The 26,050-nt window shown below is 54.1% G+C and overlaps 1 protein-coding gene across 5 annotated transcripts in view; it reads right to left on the bottom strand.

Annotated features, from left to right (window-relative positions):
- Window positions 1–26,050, bottom strand: part of CDCA7L (cell division cycle associated 7 like) — a 31,961-nt gene that overhangs the window by 1,620 nt on the left and 4,291 nt on the right. Inside the window, exons 2-9 of one of the 5 annotated variants that reach the window (XM_040964542.1) lie at window positions 11,490–11,630; window positions 8,238–8,360; window positions 5,557–5,907; window positions 4,128–4,199; window positions 3,826–3,999; window positions 2,501–2,626; window positions 1,721–1,870; window positions 287–423 (exon numbers count right to left, since the gene is read on the bottom strand). In XM_040964542.1, coding sequence (XP_040820476.1) covers window positions 287–423; window positions 1,721–1,870; window positions 2,501–2,626; window positions 3,826–3,999; window positions 4,128–4,199; window positions 5,557–5,907; window positions 8,238–8,360; window positions 11,490–11,630 — 1,274 coding nt within the window. Of the gene's footprint in view, window positions 1–286; window positions 424–1,720; window positions 1,871–2,500; window positions 2,628–3,825; window positions 4,000–4,127; window positions 4,200–5,556; window positions 5,908–8,237; window positions 8,361–11,489; window positions 11,925–26,050 lie in introns of those variants that run through there. The other 4 variants (XM_040964543.1, XM_040964544.1, XM_040964545.1 and 1 more) reach the window with 4 other exon arrangements.

Here is a 26,050-nt window from a genome sequence, read left to right as displayed (position 1 = left end):
GTGCTTGCGAACCAGTCGGAAATGGTGTTAGGCAGTGAGGAGTGGCACCCCGCCCCACTGTCCAGGGTCTCCACACTCCTCGTGGCTCCCTGGTATTCATCTGGTCGATGCCTCCCCTTTCTGTTTCACAAAGGGTGAAATCTTGGCAAACTCCTGAACAGAGGGAGCACAGGGTCCACTGCAGAGACGCAGTGGACACCTGACGTGCACAGGCAGTGAAATGAGGCCGCAAATGCATGCCTCGAGCTCTCTGCTCCAGGAGCAGGCTGGGCCGGGCCACACTCACCTCTCGAGATACTCCTTCACGTTGTTGTAGCCGTAGAACTTGGCCAAGTGAATGAGGATGCCCGTGGCACAGCGGCCGTCACGCCTCCGACAGTAACTACAGTTACAGATCCCGCGGCAGGGAGGGCACATCCAGTCCTGAGAGAGACGGAGGATGGGGGGATGAGGGCAGGGCTAGCCCTGCTGGCCACAGCCACCAGACACGTAGATCTGAAAGGGAGAGCGAGCACGCTGCTCCCAAACTGCCCCAGACGGCTGAGGCCAGAGCCAGGCTCTCCATCCAGATCTCCCACGTGGATGGCAGGGAGTCGACATGAAGCAGCCCTGCTGCCTCCCAGGAGCCTGGTACCCAATGCAGGCTCTCTGATGGGAGGTGGGGGTGCTGGCATCCTACCACCATGGACCAAATGACTAGCGAGTCTGAAAGAGCTGGCTCAGGGTGGCCTTCACTCCCGTCACCTGGCATACTGTCCATCACCACGTCCCCCAGTGTCCCAGCAATGCTCACCTCACCACCTCCCACACTGAGAACCGCAGGAAGGCTCTGGAGTCAACCAGCTATGTGACGAGCAGCGACCCCTCACTCAAACCTCAAGGAGAATTTAAGAGGTGTGGGCCGCAGGCGCAGGCTATGTGCCCCTGGGTGCAGAAGCACACGAGGTAGGACTTACTGGCTGCTGCTGGTGCTGAATCACCATAACCTACAGAGCCAGCTGAGACCTGGGGACAGGACGCTGCAGCCTAGGTGGTCACCCTTCCTCTCCATGGCACTAACGTCACTCCACAGAGGGGATGGAGGGCACAGGGAGGCTGCCAACTACTCCACAGGGTTTGAAGCCAGTGGATGGGGCCCAAGTCCCTGCAGGACCAGCAGCGGACCACAGTGCAAGATTGAGCACACCGATGGCATGCCACGTGGTGACACAGCCACCTCCACCTGGGCCAACAGTTACAGGTGAAGGGCTCTGCTGGATAAAAAGTCATGGGACTCACTCTCCCAGGACCAACAACTGCAAGCGTGGTTTGCTTGGGCAGTGGGAACTCTTACCCCAGCTGAACCAGCAGTGAGCCTGCACGGGCTTTCTGGCAAGACAGTGGCTTCCTGTCCCCAGAGTCTCAAGATGCAAGCGAGGAAGGTGGTGAGGTGCTCCAGGGTGAAGGAGGTGGCATTCACCAGGGGAGCATCAGGTTTGCTCAATCCCAGCCCTTCCCTCCGGCTTCCAGGCCGGCACACCCTGGGATGCAGCTGATGAAGACACCTCAAGCACGTGGGTGGCCCTTGACGCCCACGTGGGAGATCTGGATGGAATCTGGGCTGGCCCTGGCTTGTGGTGGGTACTCTGGGGAGTGACCCGGCGGCTGGGTCACTGAGGAGAGAGGGATTTCTCTCTAGTTCTGCCTTTCAAGCAGATGACAGACGAGCTCTGGTGCCTACCGGGTCAAGCAGCGCCGATCGCACGTCCTCGCCGTAGCGGTTCCTCAGGCAGGGCCCGCAGAACTGGCCCCGCACGCCGCCGCAGCCCTGGTTGCGACACACCGTCTTCGTGTCGATGGTCTTCTGCCGGCACTGATGGCAAGTGTTGCCCTGAGGATGAGGAGACAGCTATGAGGCCAGCTGCTGTGGGGCAAACCCTCAGCACGCGGCAGACAGTAGATGGAAACCCAAAGGAATGAAAAGGACTAGGTGGACAGAAGACCAAGTGGGCGATGAGTGAGTGACCCCACGGGAGCACACTGGCTCCAGTTAAGAGCTGGGGCATCTGTGTATCCCCAGCGTGAGCTCTGGTTTTTGAACCACAAGCAGCTGTGTGAGTGACACCTCCCCGGCACCATCAGACACACAGTCCCGCCCAAGCAGCTGACGTCAGCCAATTTCCTACCAACCAGAAACAGTATCAACACTTCCTTATCTGCCAAATATGTGTAAGGTTCTAGCAGTTACACATAAATGTCCTGGACTATACCACGCCCACCTCCCCCCAGATCATACAGCTCGCTCTATGCCCTGCCCACAGTGACCTTGGCCCTGATGAGGTCACTGCACTACAGGTGACCTCTGATCTGTTGATAGCTGCTGGCCCAAGTCCTTGGGGAGCTGGAATGAGGGCACAGGCCCTGATCCAGCTGGACAGCAGCATAGGAACCTCAGCTGCCTGGGCTGTGGGGGTCCAGCAGGAGTCAGCACTGTGGGAATTAGCCCCATCCCCTCGCTCACCAACACTTTGTCATAGATTTTGTCACGAACGGTGATGGCCACGTTCTCCAAGTCCTCTTCGGTTATGTCCTCCACGGCCCGGAAAGAGGATGCACGGTGCCGCTGCCTGTACCCCCGGCACCTGCCCTGCAAGATGGGCTCAAGGTGAGATGGATGGCCAGAGTGCTCAGGCCCTGCCCCGTCCCCCCACCTGCCACATGGGAGACCCGGATGAAGATCCTGGCTGCGGCCTGACCTAACACCAGCCACAGCAACCATCTGTGGAGTGAAGCAGCAGTTGAGAGATCTCTGTGTCTCTCCCTGCCCCCTCTCTCTGTTAACTCTCAGTTTCAAACAAATCTGACGAAATAGCCATGAAATCTTTAGCCTTGTGAGACTAGCACCATTCACTCGAGAACCATGCACACCCTCTCCAGGTTTGGCCATTACCCAGTCCCCATCCTGACCAGGCAACATGACATGAGAGGAAGCTGGGGCTCCTATTCTCTGCCACAAGCCAAGTGAGCAGCCCCCCACCGAGGGAAAAGGCCTAAGCTTCCCCCATTGCTGTCTGGGAGCTCCCCAACGAAAAGGCAGCACTTTCCCATGCGCATGAGCCACGGGGCTGCCTGGGCACCTGGTGTGGCTCCTGCAGAGGGAGCCAGAGTGGCCCGTGAGGCCCCAACCAGAGGTTCCGAGGCAGGACACCAGCAACCGCTGGGATCTGGCCATTCTCATGACTACAGGCTTGTGTAGCCATGAACTCCACACACGGGTACAAATGTTCAGCTGCCCGCGATCCCCCACATCCTGGAGTACCTGGGGTCCATTTCCAGCCCCGACTGCAGACACTGGCTAATGGGGCCCTTGGAAGGCAGCAAAGGTGGCTCAAATGATTGGGTTCTTGCCCCCAATGGGCGTGACTTGGATGGCTCCCAGCTTCAGGAATGAACAAATGGATGAGCACTCTCCCTGTCTGCCTCGCAAAATAGTCCAAACAAACAAACAAAAGTTGGTTCACTCCCCCCCACGGCCTCAATGGCTGCAGCCTTAAACTCAATATTTGAGTCTCCCCCACGGGTAGCAGGGGCCTGAGTTCTTGGGCCATCTATAGCTGCTTTCCCAAGTGCGTTTGGAGGGAGCTGGATCAGAAGTGGAGCAGCCAGGACTCGAACCCATGCTTACATGGGAGGCCAGTGTCACCCCACTGTGCCACGGTACCAGCCCCAAAGCATTTCTGACAAAACCCTATATGCTTGTAAGGCACCCAGGCCTGACCCGATGGGTGCTCACAAGGAAAGTCCACTGCCTCAAAGAATAAGCCACTGGTCATAGCGAGCAAATACCCTACTAACGGTCTTCCTCCTCCTGAAATTGTGAAACTCTTCTGCAAACTTGGCGGCGGAGGCTGTGAAGTTCTCCAGGGCAAAGCGCTCCGGGGGCCGCGCGCTGCGGGTGGGGTTCGTGCGCCTGGGAAGCTGTCCAGCAGACAACGCACGCCTCGCCGGCGGCTTCTTTTTCTGAAAGGAAGAGCAGAGAAGATTGCAACTGGGCGGGGGCGGGGAGGGGGGGGGGCAACGCTGTCTGGAGACTGACAGCCGAGCACCCGTGTCAGAAGGAACGGTGAGCAAGGGTTCATGCTACTTACAGAGGCCGAAGCTGGGCTCCGAACCGGGAAGAAATCTGGCATCGAGTCCAGTTCTGCCAATAAGCGAGCCAGCTGAGGATCAGAGAAAAATACCAGAAGTGGTGAGTGCAGCCAGGTCTGGGCCAATGTCTGCCGCCGCTGGGCTGCTAGGGAAATCTAAGTACAGTCATGTATGTGACCCTCAACACCTGTTGTAACCTAGCAGGCAGATATGCTAGCTGCAGGCACGAGACACCCACAGCATGACCCACTTGCATGCACTGTGCCCATCCTTGTGTGTAAGGACGGCGTGGCACCATGCCTGCAGGTCCTGCTGTCACCAGACTCGATTCCAGAGACTCGGTCACTCAGCAGCGGTGTCATCTCAAGCTGCAGAATGTTCCAAAAAAGCCAAAGGCCAGCCAGGTGACCCACGAGCTATTTAAAGCACCAAAAAGCCTGATAGAATGGTACATGGTTCATTTCTCACTCATGAAACTGACCACACACACGCACCGGCCGGAGGATTCCGACGTGATCCTTCTGCTTCTAGCTTTGTGTAGGGGCAGGTGGGTGGGTCACTGAAAGGTCACAAGGGACACCGTTCTTAGCAGAAGCTGCCAGTGTTCCAGGGCTGTCACCTCCCCTCGCCTAGGCACAGACATGCTTAGATTAGAAACCACCATGCCAGGGTCCCTGGTTCCTTGACAGCCTTGCTGCATGTGCCATGTGCTTCTGGAAGCATGTGGGCACTTCGGAAGCCGTATTCGAAATGCAATCGCAAGGTATCTAGATGCAAACAAGCTGTGACCCACTCCATGCATAATCTGTCCATATTGACCTTGACATTGCTGAAGACCTCCTGAACCTGTCAACCTGAAAATTTGGCAATGGAGTCTGACCTTTCAACTCCATGCTCCTGAAGCGCTTTCTGAAGCTCACAGGAAACAAAAGGACGAGCCTCCATATATAGCATCACCATGCCCCAAGCCTTAAAGGCTGATGCTTAAACTCAGAGTGACTACAAGTGGTTGAAAAACTTCACAGGCAAACTCACTCTGAGCCAGTGAGTCTCCACAAAGCTGGCATGGGTGAGGCCTGCGCATGACACAACCACACACACCACCAACCACACGCCACCAAGGTCGTAGGGGGCCCCAAGCCACCACTGCTCTGAGGAAGATGTTCCGACATGAATAAAAAGCTGCAGTGCGGCTTCACCCCTCAAATGCTCGCATTGTGTCAGCAGGCAACTCTGGTCAAAGCAGGTGGGGGCACCTGACCCCCTGTAGCCCAGCTCCACCAAGGGTGGAGAGCAGCCCCAGACACAACCTAAGCAGTGCCCTGCAGGGGCCTTCTAACCATGGCGGCTGGCACTGGCTAGCTGAGCTGACCCCACAAGCACAGCACAGCACAGCACAGCACAGCAGCCCCAGCAGCAGGGCCTTACCACGGCCTTGTTCTCCTTGATGTTCAGGTTCCTCTTGCGCAGTGCATCTGAAGCCTCCTGGCTCTCGTCTCCCCCGCCATCGTCGTCGTCACCATCGTCCTCGGACTCTGAGGCCATGTCTTCCTTCCCATCCCTGCCCTGCCTGTGAGCCGCCAGCTGCTTGTCCTGCAGGCGGGGGCTGGGGCACGAGGGGTTGCCGTCGGGCTGCCTGCCCAGCTTCTTGGTGGGGAACTGGAAGGCCACTCGGAGGCCAACGCTATTTCTCCCAGACCTGCGCCTATGCCGGGAGACCTCCTCCTCCTCACTCAACACAGACGCTGTGCTGTCCTCACTCACATCCGAGGCCCCCAGCTAAGGAAACAAAGAACAAAGACATCGTTTGAGAACAGCTGCAATGTCATTACCGGAAGCAGCAACACAGAACCACTTCCTGTTCCCCTGAACATCGTCCCCCTTGGCTCTGCAACTGAACACCTAAAACTGGTTGAGGAGTGAAGGGCAAAGCTGAGGCTGCTTCTGGCTTCAAACATACATCTGTCATCCCCCAAAACTGGCCTCCATGGACAGTGACCAAGGTATGCCAACATCCAACCATACAACCCCTTCTGCAGGCCTACCTGCCAACTAAGCCAAGACTGGCAACTCAGCAGGTTGTTGCTGTCAGAGCTCCGCCTCTACCACCAAGCCCCGTCCACCTGGCCTCGAGATCGTCTCACCCCAGGTTTCTAAACTCCACGTGATGTGGCTCTCCAGTACAGAAACCTCACTTGGTCTGAGTGTAGGAAGAAGGGAAGGTGGTAAGGGTCAGGATGGTGTGATGGCACGGTGGCATCTGAGGTATTACAGAAGACACCAAGCTGAGAGTGCAGGGACAGCTGGGCCATCCAAGGCAGAGCCACCTTCGGTTTCCTTCCTAACCACAGCTTAGATGCTTCGGCCCGGGAGGCTTGCACTAGGGAACCCCAAAGTTGGGGCCACCATGAGCAGCAGGTGCTTCCTCCTCAGTGAGCTCCAAAGCCCTAGTGGTAGCTTAAGCTGGGAATGCGACAGACAGATCGTGGCAGGTTACTGTCCAGGTGGCAGAGGAGCCCAGCGTCACTCACAGGAGGCTGCCACACACTGCCACAGTTCACCTGCTGCATTCCCCCTCCGCCTGCCCTCTACAGGAAGCCCAGCTGCTGCTCACTCCAAGGGACAAGCAGGGAAGACACAGTCTGTCCAGACAGTCCATCCGATCACCCAGGCCAGCAGCTTGGGCTGCAGCTGTTGGGCCTCTGGCAACGGGCCAGGATCAGATCACATGCTCGCCTTACAATACTTAATTCTAAAATTGGGGGCCAGTGCGTGGCGCTGTTGGCTAATTCTATGCTTGCAGCATTGGCTTCACAAAAGGACACCATTTCCTGGCTGCTCTACTTCCAATCCAACTTCCTGATGATGGCCTGGGAAAGTAGTAGAAGATGGCCCAAACCCTTGGGCCCCTGCACTCATACAGGAAACCCGAGAGAGGCTTCTGGCCCCTGACTTCAGATCTAGCTACTAAGGAGTGACCCAGTGGACAAAGACTCTCTCCCCTTCCCTCTGTAATTTTATCAAGTCAAAATCAAGTGAATCTTTGAAATCCGCAGGTCAGAGCTGCACTCACTGGGCTCTGATTATGTCACAATTCATGCCCTAAAAGGAGGGACTCCAATGAGGGCAAAAAAGCAAAGGTTTGGAGTAACTTTTCCTTCACTAGGAAATTCTTGGATGAGGTGGATGTCGCTTAGCTAAGGCACAGAACACTCCGAAGAACCACGGAGAGGACACTCCGCATGGCTTCGGAGAGAGCTCAGCATCCTGCTTATCCCATAGCAGGCTTCTGCAGAGAGCCGGGGTGCTGGGGACCACGGGCTGGCCCAGCTCGACACTGCAGCTCCTGGGGGACAACAGCACCCTCCACCCCACCCACAAACCCCTGGTCTCCCTGTGGAACACAGTGACCCAACTCACACTTCCACTCAGGTTCCGAGCCCCCAGTGGTTCCGTGGGAGTTCAACTGTGCAGAGGCTGACCGCGACTGCTCCCTTCCGGGGTGTGTGTGTGTGTGTGTGTGTGTGTGCATATGTAAATGCTGGTTTTCCATCTGGCAGAAGAGTTTTGTGCTTCAACCAGTCACTCAAAGACATTAAAGCTACTGTGAACCCCCAAGCCAAGAGGCCAGAACAAACATGGAATGCTGAGTGGGACTCAACTCCCCTCCCCTCCCCCAGGAATCTCTCCTTGGGAAAGGGTGTCAGCAACATGAAAAATGACACCCCCATCCAAACCAAAAAGGGAAACGCCCAGCCTGCCGTCAATCAACTTGTGCCAAATGAACACCCTATCAAGAAATCCCAGGAGCCTGCTACTCCCAGGAAGACCAGCAGCACCAGAGTCCAACACAGGCGTGTGAGATAGGACCACCAGGCACACCTACGGCACAGCCCCGAGCCACCAAGGCAGAGAAGGGAGATGGCTGGGGGTGACGGACAGCGTGGCGTCTCAGGGGGCCTGCGGGAAGCCAGCTTTAAAGGGGCGGGCCTGAAAGATTAATCCCCAAGAGAAAGGGCGAGTGTGGCGAAGGGACACCTAGGCAGGACCACAAACAGCAACGGGCTCAGCTCTGCTGCACCCACGACCCCCGGGCTTGGCCCAGTCACCTCTATGCTGCTGCTCCCGCTCATGTCACTCTGCGTGAAGCCCTCAAAATCCTCCGAGTCGGTGTCCTCAACAAAAATCCTTCTCAGCTCTTCCGTGAAGTACTGGGAGCGGAACCGCACATCCTGCGGGATTCAAAACACACGCCTGTTGTGAAGGCAGTGGCAGGGGCAGGGGTGAGAGCGGGGAGGAGCTGACTGCCATGGAACTGGCTCCGGGACGGGAAGTGGGGAGAACATTCTGGAGACCTCGGAGGCTGCCCAACACTGACAATGAACCTGATGGCACCCAGTTCTGTATGTGGGATGGCTACAACATTCAATTTTACCTTACACTTACTGTACCACAATGCAACACACACAATTTTTTACATATTTATTTGAAAGGCAGAGTTGAAGAGAGAAGGAGATACACAGGGTTTCCATGCTCTAGTTCACTCCTCAAATGTTTGCAACAGTCAAGGCTGGGCCAAGACAAAGCCAGGAGCCAGAGCTCCACCCAGTCTCCCATGGGAGAGGCAGAGAAGCACCTGGGCTCTCCTCCGCTGCCTTCCCAGGCCCCGGAACTTGTGGGAAAAGCAGAAGCAGCTCTTGCTTCAGCATGCCTAGTGTGACCATTTGGGGAGTGAACCACTGGATGCAAGAGAGCTCTCTCCCTTCCTCTTCGTAACTCTGCTTTTCAAATAAATTTTTAAAAAATCCTTTCTTCTGCAACACAAAAAAGGAGGAGACCCAGTTCTCTCAAAAGACCGCTCCAAGAAGAGACAAAACAGTCTGCAGACTCCAGGGAACTCCCCTAAGAGCTGCCCCTGCAGGCCACAGCCCCACCCCAGCCAGGCCTCCAAGACAGGTCCTCAGCGGGCTCCAGTGTCCGTGCCACCTGCCTCACCTAGCAGCAGTGACCCCTCAGGACATCGCTCTGGGTTCAGAAGCCTAATCTCAGCCTTGCCTTTACCCTGGGGACCAGCCCCACTCCTCCACCCCAATCTTCCTGCAGAAAAGCAGGTGACAGAGTGGAAAGGCAGGGGTACAGAGAAGGCAATGCCCGCACCTAGCCTTCTATAAGTGTGAAAATGTCCCCTATGAATGATTGGGAGTAACGAACAAGCCTACTCAGCGCTGAATTACTGGGCTACTTTGTTGATAGCGGTAGGGAGGCTGTCTGGAAAAACATACACACAATAACACATGTGCACACTCATGTGCACACCATTTGCAACTTCCTGCAGCCTGACTGTGAGCATGTGGGTTTCAGGGCTGCGGGAGAGGGGAGCAGCGGCCCAGAGCTCGCTGCTCAAGATGGACAGCCCACGGATGGCTGCACCGGAAACCCATCGTGCACCTGCGGCCCCCTAACACAGGAAGCATCTGGCTCCTGCCAGCACAGCCCCCCCGAGGCTGCTGCAGGGTAATGGGGTCTGCACGGGGCTGCAGGAACGACCCAAGCTGACCACTTCAAGCCTGGGTTCCGGGGGCCCCCAAGCCAGCAGACAGCCCTGATCTCTCAGTGCTCGGGGTTCCCAGCCTCCACAGTACAGGCATCAGGGACAACCAGCAGCCCTCACTGGCCTCACCCGATGTAGCAGCACAGTGCGGCTGCAGCCCTAACCCGAAACCTGTGCTTGCATCTGTCCTGATCCCCAGCGACTGTCACATGAGTCCCACTCCTCTGCAGGAAGCCTCACAGCCACACGCTGGATTACAACCCTGGCCCAGAACCCGTGAAGCACGGTGGTTTACCTGCGCAGGCCTCTCTCAGCCTGGCTTATGGTGATGGAAGCCTAGTCCAGGACAGCAGCAGCCGTGGGAGGCTGTGTTTCTTTTCTTTGGGAACCCACGTGACCAGAAGACCCAGACTGACAGAGCAGAGTCCTGTTGCACCTGCCACTAGGCTCTGTGTTCCAACTACACCTGCTGGGGCTCACCCTGTGCAGGCAGGTGAAGAGAGGGAGGGCAGGACAGCAGCCAGCCGGAGCCGGGGAGCCACAGAGCACTCCCCAAGCCCGAGAGGTTCTTCTGTAACGGGCTCTGCACCTAGCAGGGGAGTCTGGGAGGCCCGACACCAAGGGCCACAGTGAGGACAGGTTCTACAAGGGAGCGACACCAGCACATGGCCCTGCAGAGGGGAGAAAACCCTGGGAGACTGTGTGGAGGAAGCAGCCTTTGGACCAGTCCCAAACTGGGGTAGTAGCATGTGTGACACAGAGCAGCCTGTGTAAAGGAATCTACCCAAGTGCCCGGTGTGGGGAGAAAAAGTGAGCTGGGAGCTAAGAGGCTGGGAGTGGTTGGTGGGTGACCCTGGCCCTGGAGCCATCCAGCTCTACGGCTCGCAGGGATGCAGGCCATCTCATGGACTGTCCCATGAGGACAGCGCCGCCCAGAGGGGCCACGGAGTAAACACAGGATCCATCTGAAAGCGCCAGGCATAGTGCTGCCGGCCAATTAAGGGATGCCGTGAGGGACACGCGGACAGGGCTGGGGCTGGGGGCTGGCTCAGGACCTGGCACAGGTGCCACACTCCTCCCAAGGCCTCCAGCAGTGCACACCCCAGGCTCTGCTCCTCCCACGCCCTGGCAAACCCACTGTTCCCAAGAAGACCAGCCATTCCTGACACAGGAGGGGGTGTGCAGAACCAAACCCTTCCTCTTGAAGGACTCAGGGACTTCAGAGAACAGGGGAGGTGGCACAGGTGTGGGGAACTCCTGGATAAAGTGTAGGGGAGAAGAGAGGAGAGGGGCAAGGGCCCAGGGCAGCTGCACATGAAGGTGAAGGGGGAACCGGGCAAAGCCCACATGAGGCCAGGCAGCAGGGAGGGCGCACGGGCCGTGCCAAGCCCCTCCGCACACACAAGCGGCAGGCTCAGGAGAGGCACTGGGGCCGAGGTACACCGGCAGAGCAGAGGCAAAGCAGGATCGGGGTCAGGGCAAGGCCTGGACACAGACTCAGCATCTATGCTTGCACGAGTGCGGGAAGAGGCGTGGTTACAGAGAAGGAAAGGGGCGGTGGGGGGGAAGAGAGGCAGGGGAGCACCAGAGCTAAGCCTCCCTTCCTGCCCTGGCGGCGAAAGCCAACGAGGGCCTCACCCACGGCCTCCACACCCACCCACGGCCTCCACACCCTCTCACAGCCTCCACACCTACCCGCGAGACGCCTGCCAGCTGAGCAGCACCCACAACCTCACCCACACGGGCACCGAGGCGTCTCAGCCTGTGAAGGCACACACCCGCCCGGGGAAGGGAGCAGACGCCCACCTACCTGTGTCCGGGGCTCCAGCGAGTCCAAGCTGTCGCAGCTCCCCTCTGCTGAGAGGCTTTCCATGGGAAGCTCGTCTGGGAAGCCCAGGAACTCCTCGTCGTCACTGGGGGCGTTGAAGATGTCAGCCACGTCCTTAGGGACCTGCAGTCGGGTGTCAGCCACGTCCTTAGGGATCTGCAGTCGGGAGGGGAAGCACCAGGTGCTGTCACACTCACGTGGGGAGAATGGGCGTGGCCAGTTCCACGGGTCCTGGGGCGTACCCAGAAGGCCTGGGGCACCCCGAGCGGGTGAGATGGCACAGCCAACAGGAGAAAAGGCAGGGAGAAGGGACCAGGATTGCCAAATTCCAGAGGCAGCAGATTCTGCTGCGAAGGAAGTGGATGACAGCCAGAGCGCTTGGGCCCCGCCACCCAGGGGGGTGACCCAGAGGTTACAGGCTCACGGCTTCAGCCTGGCCCAGTCCTGGCCACGGTGGCCATTTCGGGCATGTCTTTCCCTCTCTCCACCACTCCTGTAAAAGCATATTTATTGAAACATTTTTGATTGAAAAGCAGAATTATAGAAAGAAAAAGAAAAAAACATGAGACCACCTTCCATCTGCTGGATTACTCCCCCAATGGTCACGGTGGCCCAGTCTCTAGCCAGGAGCTTCTTTCCGGTCTCCCATATGGGTGCAGGGGTTCCAGGACTTGGCCCGTCTTCTGCTGCTTTCCCAAGGCCAGGAACAGGGAGCTCGATCAGAAGCAGAGCAGCCAGGCCTCAAACCAGTACCCATATGGGATGCCAGCACCTCAGGCAGAGGCTTAGTATGCGACGCCACTGCACCAGCCCCAGTAAAATAAATCTTTTAAAAACACACACTCTAGGGCACACTCCAGAGCCTGGTTTTGAGGCCAGGTTTTGTAAAAACACCCCCGTTCTCACACTTCTCTACTGTTAACTTTGTCTTTAAGTATCATACACATGAAAAAGATTCCAGAAAATATCATTGGGGGTCTTCTAATTTCTACCTGCAGCTGCCATCCTGTTGCTCGTCACGATCGCTGTGTCAATGCCTGGGGGTGGGGAGGGGCAGTTATCCCAGGAGAGGATGCTGTGGGCACAGGTCACCTAACAAACAGTGATCCTTTCCGGGGTGCTCACCGGCCAGGTCTTCAGGGAGTGACGACCTGGACACGGAGGGAGGGACGGGGTCGCACGGCACCCACTGCTTCTCCACATGCGTCTTCTCTCTCAACCCCTATCCAAGGTCTCCTGCTATCTGGCTGTTTCTGACTTGAAAAACCAGCAGCTGACCTTGAGCCAACCTCGTCTATATTTTCCCCACACATTCTTCAGCAAGACAAGTCAAGGATCCCAAACCCATCAACTCCAAGATTCAAGACGTCCCGGGGAAACACATGGAAAACAACACCGCAGCCGGAAGGCGAGCCCACTGTACACATCACAACAGACTCCTTCCCAGGCTGGGCATGTACAAACACAAACGGCATCCTGCATCTCGGCTCGTGTCCTGTTCCCAAGATCCCCAGTCGTACCTGTGCCATCTGAACAAGAACAAATCTGTGAAATCCCAACAAGACTCTCTGAAATCCCAAACACTTCTGGTCCCAAACATTTCACACAAGGGCCGTGGCCATCACCACGCAGCCGAGAGTTCTTTGCCATCGGTACATCTCTCAAGGATAACAATGCACCTGCCCCGGCAGAATCTGAAGTCCACCACCTTCCTTACACAACCAGTGTGATGAACGGCTCGAATGACCTCACCAGTGGATCTGCAGCCTCTGTAACTTCCGCCGGGGAGCGAGAACACTTCCGACCGTGCTGCACCAGATTCTCTGCTGCTTCCCCCAGGCAGGCTGACTGTAGGTCATCGAGCGTGGCTGCCGGTCACACAGCACGTGTCACACGACCTGAGCTTCCTTGTAGCAATGAAGCCCTGGCATCACGTGAGGAGGCTCTAAGCATCAGGGGTTCCCCCACAAAACATCAGGGGCTCCCCATGAATGGATCTCATCAGAATATAGTTTCCAAGGCCAAGCAGCTGGAAGGCACGAGTGTGCACGCCCACAAGCATGTGACCCCTCAGCAATTGCCGCCCCTTGCTGCTCTCAATTCCCACGTGCGCTAAGGCCAGCTCCCCTTCTTTCGGCTGTCTGCAAAGCACAGCCCCACACCTCGCTTACAAATGAGATGCACACACAGGCCACTGCGCTTCAGAAATCCCTTCTCCCGCACATTTTCTCTTGTAATTTATTATTATTTTAAGAAAGATTCATATTGAGCCTGGCACAGTAGCTAAATCCTTGCCTTGCACACTCTGGGATCCCATATGCACCAGTTCCTGCCCTGGCTGCTCCCCTTCCCATCCACCTCCCTGCTTGTAGCCTGGGAAAGCAGCCGAGGTTAGCCCAAAGCCTTGAGACCCTGCACCCATATGGGAGATTCATAAAAAGCTCCTGGCTTCAGATCAGCTCAGCTCTAGGCATCGTACCTACTTGGGGAGTGTACCAGTGATGGAAGATCTTTGCGTCCCTCCTTCTCTCTGTAAAATCTACCTTCCCAAGAAAAAATAAATCAATCTTTTAAAAGAAAAAGACCGTTTTTAAGACCCGTCAAAAAGAAAATAACTGAAGAGAAGGAAAATAGCAACTTCCCAGTGGATGGGAGATATCTGTAATTCTCAAACTTCCATAAACTGTGAGAATTGCAACCTAGCGAACCAAAACGAAATCAGGAAAGTCTCCAACACACCCACGCCCTCCGCGGCGATTGGGATGCTGCCTGCACTGACTGGCTCGATCCCCGTTGGAAGTGACCCTGCAACCAACGCCAAAGGATTCAACCCCCTGGTAAGGACACAGACGCCAAGCTGCGATTCCCCGGCATCTAATGCAGGGTTCTTGCCCGCTGCTGGTCATCGTAAATCCTTGCCCGTAGCATGGTCCTGTACCCGAACTGTTAGTCACTTTCCTAGGAAAGGCAGACAGATGCACTCAGCCACATTCCTACATGACAGGACTCAAGATGTTATACACAGAATGCGAAGAAGTCTAAAACACGGGGGTCAGCGTCAAGGCCCCACTCATGGGAAGGACTATGCTCTTTAAGAACAGGCTCTAAGGGGACCAGCGTGGTGGCCTAGCGGCTAAAGTCTTCAGCATGTGGGTGCCAGTTCTAATCCCGGTGGCCCCACTTCCCATCCAGCTCCCTGCCTGTGGCCTGGGAAAGCAGTGGAGAATGGCCCAAAGCCTTGGGACCCTGCACCTGCGTGGCAGACCCGGAGGAAGCTCCTGGCTCCTGGCTTCAGACTGGCACAGCATCAGCCGCTGTGGTTACTTGGGGAGTCAATCATTGGATAGAAGATCTTCCTCTCTGTCTCTCCTCCTCTATATATACCTGACTTAACAATAAAAATAATAAATGAATCTTTAAAAAAAAAAAACAAAAAAGAACATGCTGTAAGTTGCCCAAAGGGCAGGCAGTACCTGGCAGCTCAGCTGGGGTGTCTGCGACGCCCACCCGGGGTGCCCTGCTGTCAGCCCTGAGCTCCAGCAGTTCCTGCCCTCCCTGCTTCCTGCACTCACGGACCCTGGGAAGCAGCAGCACCTGACGACCTGAGGCTGTGGTGGTGGCCTCAGCCCTACCCGCTAGCTGCTGCAGGCATTCGGGGGGGTCAGCCAGCTTCTTCTTGCCATTGCTAATAAAATCACCTGAGATCGCATCTCTCCAATAGAAACTGCAAACTCTACAGGCTTTAGGGCCAAATAGGTGGACTACAAGGGCAGGAGGCAAGGGGCAAGGACAACATGACATGGTGCTGGCCCACAAGCTCAAGGCCACGTCAGGAGGGAAGCGGCTCCACAGCTGCCCATCCCCATCACGATTCGGCATCCTGCATGCCTGGGCTTTCCCACCCTCCAGAGAAGGTGCCAGTTCCAATGCCAGCATCCAATGGAAGGGCTGCACACACTGGGGATGGATCACAGACCCGAATCCAAAGCAGAATCCAGGGGCGTGGTGCAGCACGGAAGCTAGGAGTGCGAGAATTCCAAATATGACCTGTACCGACAGGTGCTTGGTAGTGAGGGTGATGGACAAGAAAAGTGAGAACTTTACATTCCAACTATCTCCTCCCTTGTTCACTGTAGCACAATTTACAGGAAACAAAACATGGAAGCAACCCAACAGAAAAATGAATAAACAAAGAAATAGTACTCAGCCTTAAAAAGGACAGAAATTCTGATCCACTACACAACATGTGTGAACCTTGAAATATAATAAATAAAAAATACAAGTGGCTGGTGCTGTGGTACAACAGGTTGACCCACCACTGGCAGCTCCATCGCCCACATCAGAGTACCAGTTCAAGTCCCGGCTGCTCTGCTTCTATCCAACTTCCTGTTAAGGCATCGCAAAAGACTGCCGAAGATGATCTGGTATATTCTAACTAGTATATGCGGGGTTGTACTTATGTATTTTCATTTATTTGAACAGCTGGGCAATACAGAGAGCTACAGATAGAAAGCTTCAGCAAATGTTGTAACAGCAAGAATGAGTGAGGTTCAAGGCTGAAGCCAGGAACTCCATCCTGGTCTCCGCCGTGGTGGCAGAATTCACGGTCTTGAGCTAACGTCGCCTGCCTGAATCCCAAGCAGTGGGGGAACCTCAAAACCCCAGCACCCAACATTTTAACGGACACACCGCACACCTGCTCTCAACCACAGCACTGAACAATCGAGCAAGCAAAGGCGATTGAAAAGGGGGAAGCAAAGTTCCCCTCCTGCAACAAATGCAGTCATTTCTCAGTCGACAGAACAAGTCTAGACTTCAGCGCTCCTCCAGGGCCATGGGGTGCCAGACCATAACCCCCTCACTACAAGAGTTCAGCCGCAGCCTCACGGGCCAAGGACTCTGCTGGGTGGCTGGCAAAAGCCTACCTCGAACCCAGGTGTCTGCACTCCTGAGCCCAGAAGTCATCTGAGAATGTGGAGGTCAGAGGAATGGACAGAGCCCCCGTTCGCTGGACTCCAGCTCTGTTCTGAGAAAGCCGCACTGGTCCCATCTCCTGCAGTAGGCACAAACCAGTCCTCTGCCAGCCTGGTTCTCAATTAAGATTCAATTTAAAAAAGAAAAAAAAAACTAACTCATAAAAAGACCCTGCGTGGTGCCAATGGCTGTTCCATCAAGTATTTATCTGGAAAACAGACCAAAATGACGTGTTGTGATTTTTGAAAGTTTGTATTGCAAAAATAAGCATGTGTTTCCACCTGGGCTTTGGTCTCTTTCTGTGATATTTAAATGTAAACCTTGCCGGATTAGAACACGCCACGACCAGCCCCAGCCAGAAACAACCTGTGGTCCTCTGTTCTCATGTTAGTGTTTTTCTTGAAGGACAGTAAACGAAGATGCTGTCCAGAGGGGATTCTGATGCAGCTGAGGAAGTGTTCCTGTCTCCAGGAATGGCGTCGATTCCACCCAGAAACCAGCTCCAAGCAAGCCCCCGCGCTGGCCAACAGAACTCCCCGCAGCTCCTGACTGCTCTGAGAGTCATTTTGAAAGCTGAAATGGCAGAATTCACAGGAAGCCCGCGGAGCCTGCTTCTACACCAGGGAGAAGAAACATTTTACCCACAAAAAACCAGTACCCCCACTCCCACTTTCCCTTCACCCACCACAAAAGGGGGATCAGGGAGGGGACTTGTGCAGCATTCTCTACCCTAAATAAGGGTACCTCCTTAAATAGTTGATGATTAAATTAATTGGGGGGGGGGATCCATTAGACTTATCCATACATAGCCTGCGCTGCTTACAGCAACAACCCCCCAGGTTGTTCACAGGTTCAAAGGCAAAGCAAACTGCCAACTGTACAACTTCCACTCAGGGTCCAGAGGAAAGTCCCTGTGACCCGGGAGTCAACCGAGAATGAATGGTTCACACCAGCCACGCAGCACGCCCCTGGTTTTACAAATCCACAAATGAGCTCGGCGCTCCTGCTTATCAAAACCAAGCCAAGAGGGCCACGGAAAGCCAGAGGCTGAGAGAAAGAAACTGCGAATCACGCCCCTCATGAAGCACCTGTAACCGGAAGAACAAACTCCCAAAGCTCATCCATGAGACAAGGATGCAAGGCACAACTGGAAGGAACAAGCATGTTAGCCAAGACACACAGCACGTAGGGAAGCGCACGAAAAGATGTCCAGTAACTTTAGTCATTGTGGAAACCCAAATTCCAACTACAATGGGACATATCTACTAAATGAACACAGGGGTCAGACGAGAGAGAGAGAGAGAGAGAGAGAGAGAGAGAGAGAGACGGACAGACAGCAAGGGCTGCCCAGAAGGGAGAACAACTACCCCAGATATCCATGGTCACCATGCAAGACAGCAGGGCCACCAGGCACAGCTTGATGGCAGATAAGCACATGCCTTGCGATGTACCAAACCCACTGCAGGTGTTCACAGGGGCGACACGACACCGTGTCCTTGGCAAGTCCACGCCCAGTGTCTTCAAAAAGCATTAAATCAACTATGGAAAGATATACAAATATCACAACGAAATACCAGCCGTAAAGAATGATGAGTTAATGATGGGCGTCATGGACCAAAATCTATACACAGCACAGCCCACGATTCTGAACAGCTGGACGAAAAATCCCAGAGACCAAAAAAATCACATCAGTCATCACCTAGGACAGGGTGGGGTGGGGGTTGTAGGTGACTACCAAGAGGCAACAGAACTTCTAGGGTGGGATGGAAGGGGGTGTTGTCAAGCACCAACAGACCCCCCAGAAAGAATCCGGCACAAAACAGGGTACTTCTGAAGTGCAAGGGAAAAACAAGTAAAACTAAAAGGAAAACATAACCCAGGGTAAAACCTCACAAAAGCCTTTTTTGTTACAATATACATTGTCCATGAATATTCTGAGGACGGCTCATATGCATTATTTCAAATGGCTACAGCAGCAGGCGCAAGGCCAGGCTGAACCCAAGAGCCAGGAACTCCATCCGGGTCTCCCGGGGGGCTGGCAGGGACTCAAGTCCCCATCATCTGGCTGCTTCCCCACCACAGCAGCAGGGAGCCACGCTGCCAAGCGAAGCAGCCAGGAAACAAACGGGCACACGTGTGGGCTACAGGCATGGCAAGCATTGGTGTAACTCCTGATTTTATACAAACTTTGTGAAGAGCTCTTGGATGGGTATAATTAAGACGTGATAAAGGCAAGAGCACCAACCTCTGGGAAAGGAATACAGTGCCGAGTCAATCGCGCCAGCTGAAGCAGCCCCAGGAGGCAGAGGGTTCTTTGGGTCTCTCTCCTGATGCGATAACTCAGGCGGCAGAAGAGTAAATGCCCAGTAAGCCACGTGGAGAATTAATCAGCATAAAGGTGTTTCTGACCTCAGAGTCGTGAGGACGTTCACCCGTGTAAATGAAATCAAAATGGAAAAGACTGCATCACTGGCAGAATAAAAATCACAAACTTTATACCTAAATTTAAAGTTGATATGACACTGGAAGCGTAAAGCAACAAAAGAAAAACGAGACTTCACCGAAATTTCAAAAACTCAAGTGTGCATTTAAAAAAAACACTTAGGAGTAAACTTCCCCAACACAGTGAAACTCTTGTACAGCGAAAAACATGCCAGAAAAACTTGAGACTCTGATGAATGGAAAGACATCCCATGCCAACTGACCAGAAGACAGCAATATTTCCTGCTAATATGAATGGATTTGGTGCAATCTCTCCCAAAATCCTACTGACCTTTTTAGAAAGAAAAAAAAAAGGCCCACCCTGAAATTCATGGGGGAGTCAGATCTCGGTCCCAGTAGCTCCACTTCCACACTGAAAGGCCTGGGTGCAACCCCAGCCCCAGCTCATCACTCCAGCTTCCTGTTCAGGTGACCCCTGGGAGAAAGCGGTGCTGGGTCAGGGAGCTGGGCTCTGTCCACCCATGTGGAGACCTGGATTGAATTCCTAGCTCTCAACTGCTGTGGGCATTTGGGACATGAACAAGCAGATGGGAGCTATGTTTTGCAGGTAAATAAAATTGCTTTTAAAGTTTACATCAGGGCCCAGCACAGTAGCCTATTGACTAAAGTCTTTTCAAGGCCATTAACCCATATGGGCACTGATTTGTATTCCCGCTGCTCCACTTTTCATCCAGCTCCCTGCTTGTGACCTGGGAAAGCAGCAGAAGATGGCCTAAAGCCTTGGGACCCTGCACCCATGTGGGAAACCCACAAGCAACTTCTGGCTCCTGGCTTCAGATCAGCTCAGCTCCAGCCTTTGCTGGGGAGTGAATCAGCAGACAGAAGACCTTTCTCTCTGTATATTTGACTTCCCAATAAAAATAAATCAATCTTAAAAAAAAAGTTAACATCAAAATATCCAAAACCATCTTGGAAAAGAATAGTCCCACTTCCTGACTTCAACACTTACTGCAAAGCTACAATCATCAAAACAGCGCGGCTCTGGCAGACAACAGACATGCAGACCAACGAAAAGGAACAGAGCTCAGAAATCAACCTACATACATGGACAAAGGCTTGGTGAGAAAAGGGCCAAGACTGCTCAGTGTCCTTACCACTTCGGGTAAGGACAAGCAAGTCTTCAACAAGCAGAGCAGAGCAGATTGCAATATCCACACATTGAACAACAATGCTGGACCCTTAATTAAAGAAAAATTACTCTAAATGGATCAAATGCCCAAAACAAGAGCAAAACAGCAGAAAACACAGCAGAAAAAAGCTTCAGGAACCTGGGTTTGGTGAGGACTTCTTGGACACAGCAACAAGACACACAGCTCCATCACAGACCAGCATTGTGATGCAGTGTGTTGAGCGGCTGTCTGTGACACGGGCATCCCGCAGGTGGAAGGCCACCTGCAAACCTTGTGCTTCCGGTCCAGCTCCCCACCAGTGCACCTGAGAAGGCAGCAGCAGAAGGGCCATGCACCTGAGCCCCTGCCATCCATGTGGGAGACCCAGAGGAAGTTCCAGGCTCCGAGCTTTTACCTGACCCAGCCCTACATGACAGCACTTCAGGAGTGAACCAGAGGATGAACGCATTCAACCGCACACCAACAAGCTCTCGCTCGCTCTCATTCCACATTTCAAGTAAATATTTTTTTAAACCCCAATGAAACAGATGATTAAAACTTAAAACATATGTATCAACAGACACTATCAAGTCATGGCAACCAACCTGAGAATATTTCCAAATCACATATGTGGTTGAGGAGCTAACATCCAGAAAAACAAAAAAACAAAAAACATAAAACTCCTACAACTCAATACCTACAAAAAACCCAAAGCATGCGATGGTGAAAGAACTCAATGTTTCTCCTAGAATGCGCATATTAAAAAAGGCTCGGTGACACCAAGCACTAGGGAAATTCAAACAAAATCATGAGATGCTACTTTGCACCCAAAGGTGACCAGTCTTGGCAAGGAAGCCGTGTGCACCACTATGCAGTGGCAGTGCCTGACAGCCTGGTGGCTTCACAGAAAATTCAAAGCTAAAATTGCCCCAGGACCTAGGTACACACTGAAAAGAACTAAAGGCAAGGACCCAGGCAGGGATTTGTATACCAACTTTTATTCACTGGAAGCCAACACATTCTCCACAACCAACAAAGCAGAAAAAAAGCCAAAACATCCATGGGTAAGTGAGTGATGGTTAAGAAGAGAAAGAAAAAAATCTCTCTCTCTCTCTCTCTCTGAGCTTCTTTCAGCCTTAGGAATGAAAAGTTGACAGCACCGACAAATCCCAGAAGTGCGCTGAGAAGAGCCAGCCCAGAAGGACTGACATCTGCACTGCGAGACCCCATTAGCAGGAAAGAGCCAGGACGGCCAAGTTCTCGGAGAGAAGCTGGGACAGGAGGGAGCGAGCGGCAGCTACCGCGTCATGGGCACCACGTGTCTGCTCAGAAAGAGGAAAAGGGGGTGGCGTACAATATCCAACTTCACACTTGCAATACAAAACACTAATTCACCACAGTCTTTGAAAGTCCCCATCCCCACAGTGTGGGCGACTGGCAGAGCAGTCACCCTTAAGGACGCTGGCATCCGCTATGACACCACTCGGACCCCGGTATCGGCTAGCAGAGTGCCCAGGTTGGAGCGACATCGGAGCTTTACTCTTTACACACACCCACACACCCTGGGAGGCAGCAGGTGACAGCTCAGATGCTCAGGTCACTGCCACCCCGGGCAGCCCTGGACCCAGCTCTCAGGTGCTTGTTTCACCTGGTGGCACAGTCCTAACTGGTGCAGCCAGTGTGGGGGGGCAGAATCAGAGGAGGGGATCTCTATAAATTAAACTTTAAAAAATAAGTGACCCCTCCACTTAATCACTAATTTTTTAATGATTTATTTATTTTTATTGGAAAGGCAGATATACAGAGACAAGGAGAGACAAAGAAGATCTTGCATCTGCTGGTTCACTCCCCAAGTGGCCGCAAAGGCTGGAGCTGAACCAATCCCAAGGCTTTGGGTCATCCTCGACTGCTTTCCCAGGCCACAAGCAGGGAGCTGGATGGGAAGTGGAGCAGCTGGGACACAAACTGACACCCATATGGGATCCCAGTGCTTACAAGGTGAGTATTTAACCACTGAGCCATTACAATGGGTCCAATCACTATGGCTTGCTTGCTTGCTTGCTTGCTTGCTTCCTTCCTTCCTCTCTCTCTCTCTCTCTCAAGAAAATTCCAACAAGGAGAAATACAACATGGTCACCCCGCCCATTCAGTCACCAGCGGCAGCCGTCCCCACACACTGAGGCGCTGCTGGCATTAGGATCACGTGCTCGGTCCTGGACCATCTTGTCTGTTACACAGCACAGAGCATCCCAAGTTCAAATCACTCATGCAGCACCCCTCACCCCAACGAAAAGAAACCAGAGACTCCAATGTCCAATCACTCCTGTGATGCCAGCTCCCCAAAATGACTGCTCTAGAGGAGGGAGACCCAAAATGAAACAGGAACGCCTGGGTCCGTCTGCCAGGGTACGACACCGGCGGGCAGCAGCAAGCGACCCAAACCTCCATCAGAGGCCCGAAGACTGAAAAAGGGTGTCCATCCTACATCTGCATCACAAGCAGCCAGAGGCCCCCTCCCCACATCTGCAGCGCTGGCAGGTGCAGGGCCAGGTGCACGTGAAGCGGCAGAAAGACTGAGTCAGGGAAGGAAGGAGTTGGCATTCGAAGGACACCACCTGGAAGGGGCATGCAAGTCTACATCAGCTAAAGCCAGGCCAACAGTCCCCCCCACACACAGACCTGTTTCCAGGGGGTCTTGTAAGTTCACAACCCCTGCCTTCCCCCATCCCTACCACTCACCCAGAAGCAGAGAGGCACACCAACATCCTGACGGAGCCCCATGGCCTCTATACCTGTGCCTGCCCAGCCTTCTGCTCGGCAGGAGACACCACATGGCCATCCATTACTCAGACAGTCTCCAGTCACAGGTGCCATGCAGCCTCAAGCCTCTGACACAAGCACCCCTGCTGGGCACCACATCCTCTGTCACAGTCTCAGCACCCTGTGACCAACATGGATAGGGAAGCCCAGGTATCCCCAGGTCTCACCTCACACAGGCCTGGCAGCAGGTTGCCTCAGGCCAGTGTGCCACCCAGCTTCCAACTGACTGCCGGGTGGGGAGGAAGGAGCATCCCCCTACCCTGGGGGCCCTGGAGGCTCCTGGTTCAGAGCCACCAGGAATGACACACTAAGAGTCCATCCTTCCTGGGCACCTAAAGACAGCCACTCAGGACCCCAAAGGTCAGGAGGACAGCCAGGCGCTCTTCTTGGGGAGCTTTCAAAGCCAGCAGCGTGGGAAAACAGAAAGGCTCCAAAGTCAGGCAGAGGCAGCCTTGGAGGCCAGCAAGTTCCCAGGCCGTGGACCAAGACCAGACAAAGCCCTGCATCAAGTGACTGGAAAACAAAAACAAACAAAACTGCGAAGAATAAGCAACAGTACGAAACAGCTTCTTCTGAACATCCTTTTAAAACAAATTCTCAGAAAACAAACATACTGCATGTTTCGCATTACAAATGTTCCTAGGAGGGCCACTTGTATCTCGTGTGGGCACCAGTTCAAGTCCCGGCTGGTCCACTTCCAATCCAGCTCCTTGCTAATGCACCCGGGAAAGCAGCAGAGGACAGCCCAAGTCCTTGGGACCCTGCATCCACACGGGAGAACCGAAAGAACCTTCTGGCTCTGGTCTTGCCCACCCCTGACTGTTGCAGCCATTTGGGGAAGGAATGAACAGACAGAAGAGTTCTCTCTCTCCTGCACTCTCTCTCTGCTTTTCAAATAACAGCAATCAATCTTTTAAAAAAAAATGCTCTTAGTGATGCCAATATCAACTGAAGTTCGACCTTCTCCCCATTTAGCTGCCTGTCCAAAGCAAGGAGGATTACATAAGGTGCAGTGATGGGGGCAGGGGAGAGAGATGCGGGGCAGGTACATTTGTCAGTTGTACACTTGGCAGTCCCAAGCCTCTCCACCTGGGGAGCTCAATGACAGCCCCAAGGCCTTTGGGGCCACAAATGGGACAGGGAAGGGGAGTCCCCGAAGAGTCATTTTAATTTCACCCTTGTGTTATGGAATGCAAACAGGCCTGACTTTGCAAGATACCACGGCAGTTGGATGAGAACATTCCTCTACCCCCACGGGCTCTGGGGGCAAGCACCAACTGGTCTGCAGCCAAGCTCAACCACAAGAGGCCTGCCGCTCACCTGCAGGTGTCCCACCCCCCGAGGATTCACCTTCCTGTCACCAGACCCTCACAGTTCAAAATCATCGTTCTCAGAACATTAACGAAAGGGCAGCATCTTGGCGGGCCACCTTGCAACACCAGCATTCCCTATCAGAGAGTCAAGTCGAGTCCCTGCTGCTCCACTTCCAATCCAGCTCCCTGCTAACAGCTGGAAAAGCAGCAGAGGGCGGCCCAAGCACCCTCTGCCACCCACAGGGAGACTCCCCTTACAGCCATCTGGGGAATGAAACAACTGACTGGAGGATCTCTAGCTCTTTTCCAACTCTGCCTTTCAAATAAAATAAATCAGTAAACAAATAAAAATTGAACTAATAGACCAGGCCCTTTGCACACCAAATGGGTAGAATGATCAATGCGACCCTCCTGCCTCTAGGGGCCCTATGCTATCCAGGAGACAGTCTGGCAACACAGCAAAGGTGCCTGCTACCTTCTTAACAATTCCACCAGTAAGACAACAACTGTGGCCAGCATCCCACGTGGGCACTGACCCAGTCCCAACTGCTCCACTTCCAACCCAGCTTTGGGTTAATGCAGCTGTAAAAGTGGCAGAAGATGGCCCACTGGGCTCCCGCACCCATGTGGGAAGCCTGAAAGAAGCTCCTGGCTTTGGCCTGGCCCAGCCATTGCAGCCATCTGGGGAGTGAGGGAGGGAAGGAGGGAAGGAGTGAGTGAGTGAGTGAGTGAGTGAGAGAGAGAGAGAAAGAGAGATCTATCTCCGTAACTTTCATATAAAAAGCAATCTTGAGGAAAAACAAAAACAAAAGCAAGCCCACCGCTGCCACACAGACCAGCTCTTGGGCAAGTGTTCCCGCCTTCCAAGTCAAGGTCACAAACTGCATATATGCCTCCCACCAGTGCCAGGCCGCAGTGGCTTCCGCTACTCGCTCCCTGGCAGGTTCAGGCCATTTCTGGAGGGCAGGCCGGAGGGAATGGTCTCTAAGATGAGGCTCTGCTTCCTCCTGCACCAAAATCCCCCATTGGATCCCCCAGCATCCCAAAGCACCTACCCAGACAGCAGCCAGATAATGTATTACAAAGCAAACAAAAAAACTGGATTGCATGGGCTGGTTGGTTTTTCCCAACACACGATTTTTCCGTGACTTTCTGAAGCATCCACACTTGCTAGTGCCCCCGGTTAGCTGCAAACACAGTGTTATCAAACGCTCGAGCAAGCAAGCAACGGGAAAAGCAGTGTGGCTCCAACACGTGCCTTTAGATACACGCTGTGAAGACAAAGATGGCAAAGCCTTCACACACCGCAACACGACACTCACCACACATCTCTGTAGAGCACCGCAGAGCTCCTTGAGTGGGCAGCTGTGTGGGCCCCTGGTGAGACACAGGCCAGTGCCACCCAGCAGGTGAGTTCCAAAAGCCACAGGGGACCCTGACCCAAAGGTGGGGAGTGTGCTTCAGGCCCAGGTGGCCAGAGCAAGAGTGCCCCTCAGCACGCCCTGTTTCAGCGCCTCCTCTGCAATGTCCATACAGCCCTGACCAAGGTGAGAATCATTCACCATGTGAAAGCCTGGTGGATCTCCTTCCCATTCCCAAGCCAACTTACAGAGTGTGAGCTGTGGCTTCCTGTGCATGAACCCCACCACAACTGCCATGAACACCCACTCCCCTGCCCCTTCTGGCCCATGCAGGAGGTGGCATGATGCTCCTCTAACTGAAGTAGCACTTGTTGGCCCTCAGCATGTCCTGGCTGGTCTCGGTAGCATGGGGGGAGAGCCCATACCACGAGTCCAAGCCTCTTCCTTTCAGGGACAATTTCTGG

Source organism: Ochotona curzoniae, unplaced genomic scaffold (genome assembly GCF_017591425.1).
Source record: "Ochotona curzoniae isolate NIBS_2020 unplaced genomic scaffold, NIBS_Ocur_1.0 scaffold_3835, whole genome shotgun sequence".
Classification (NCBI taxonomy): domain Eukaryota; kingdom Metazoa; phylum Chordata; class Mammalia; order Lagomorpha; family Ochotonidae; genus Ochotona; species Ochotona curzoniae.
The sequence above is the reverse complement of the archived record's forward strand: the minus strand, read 5'-3'. Positions and strand labels throughout refer to the sequence as shown.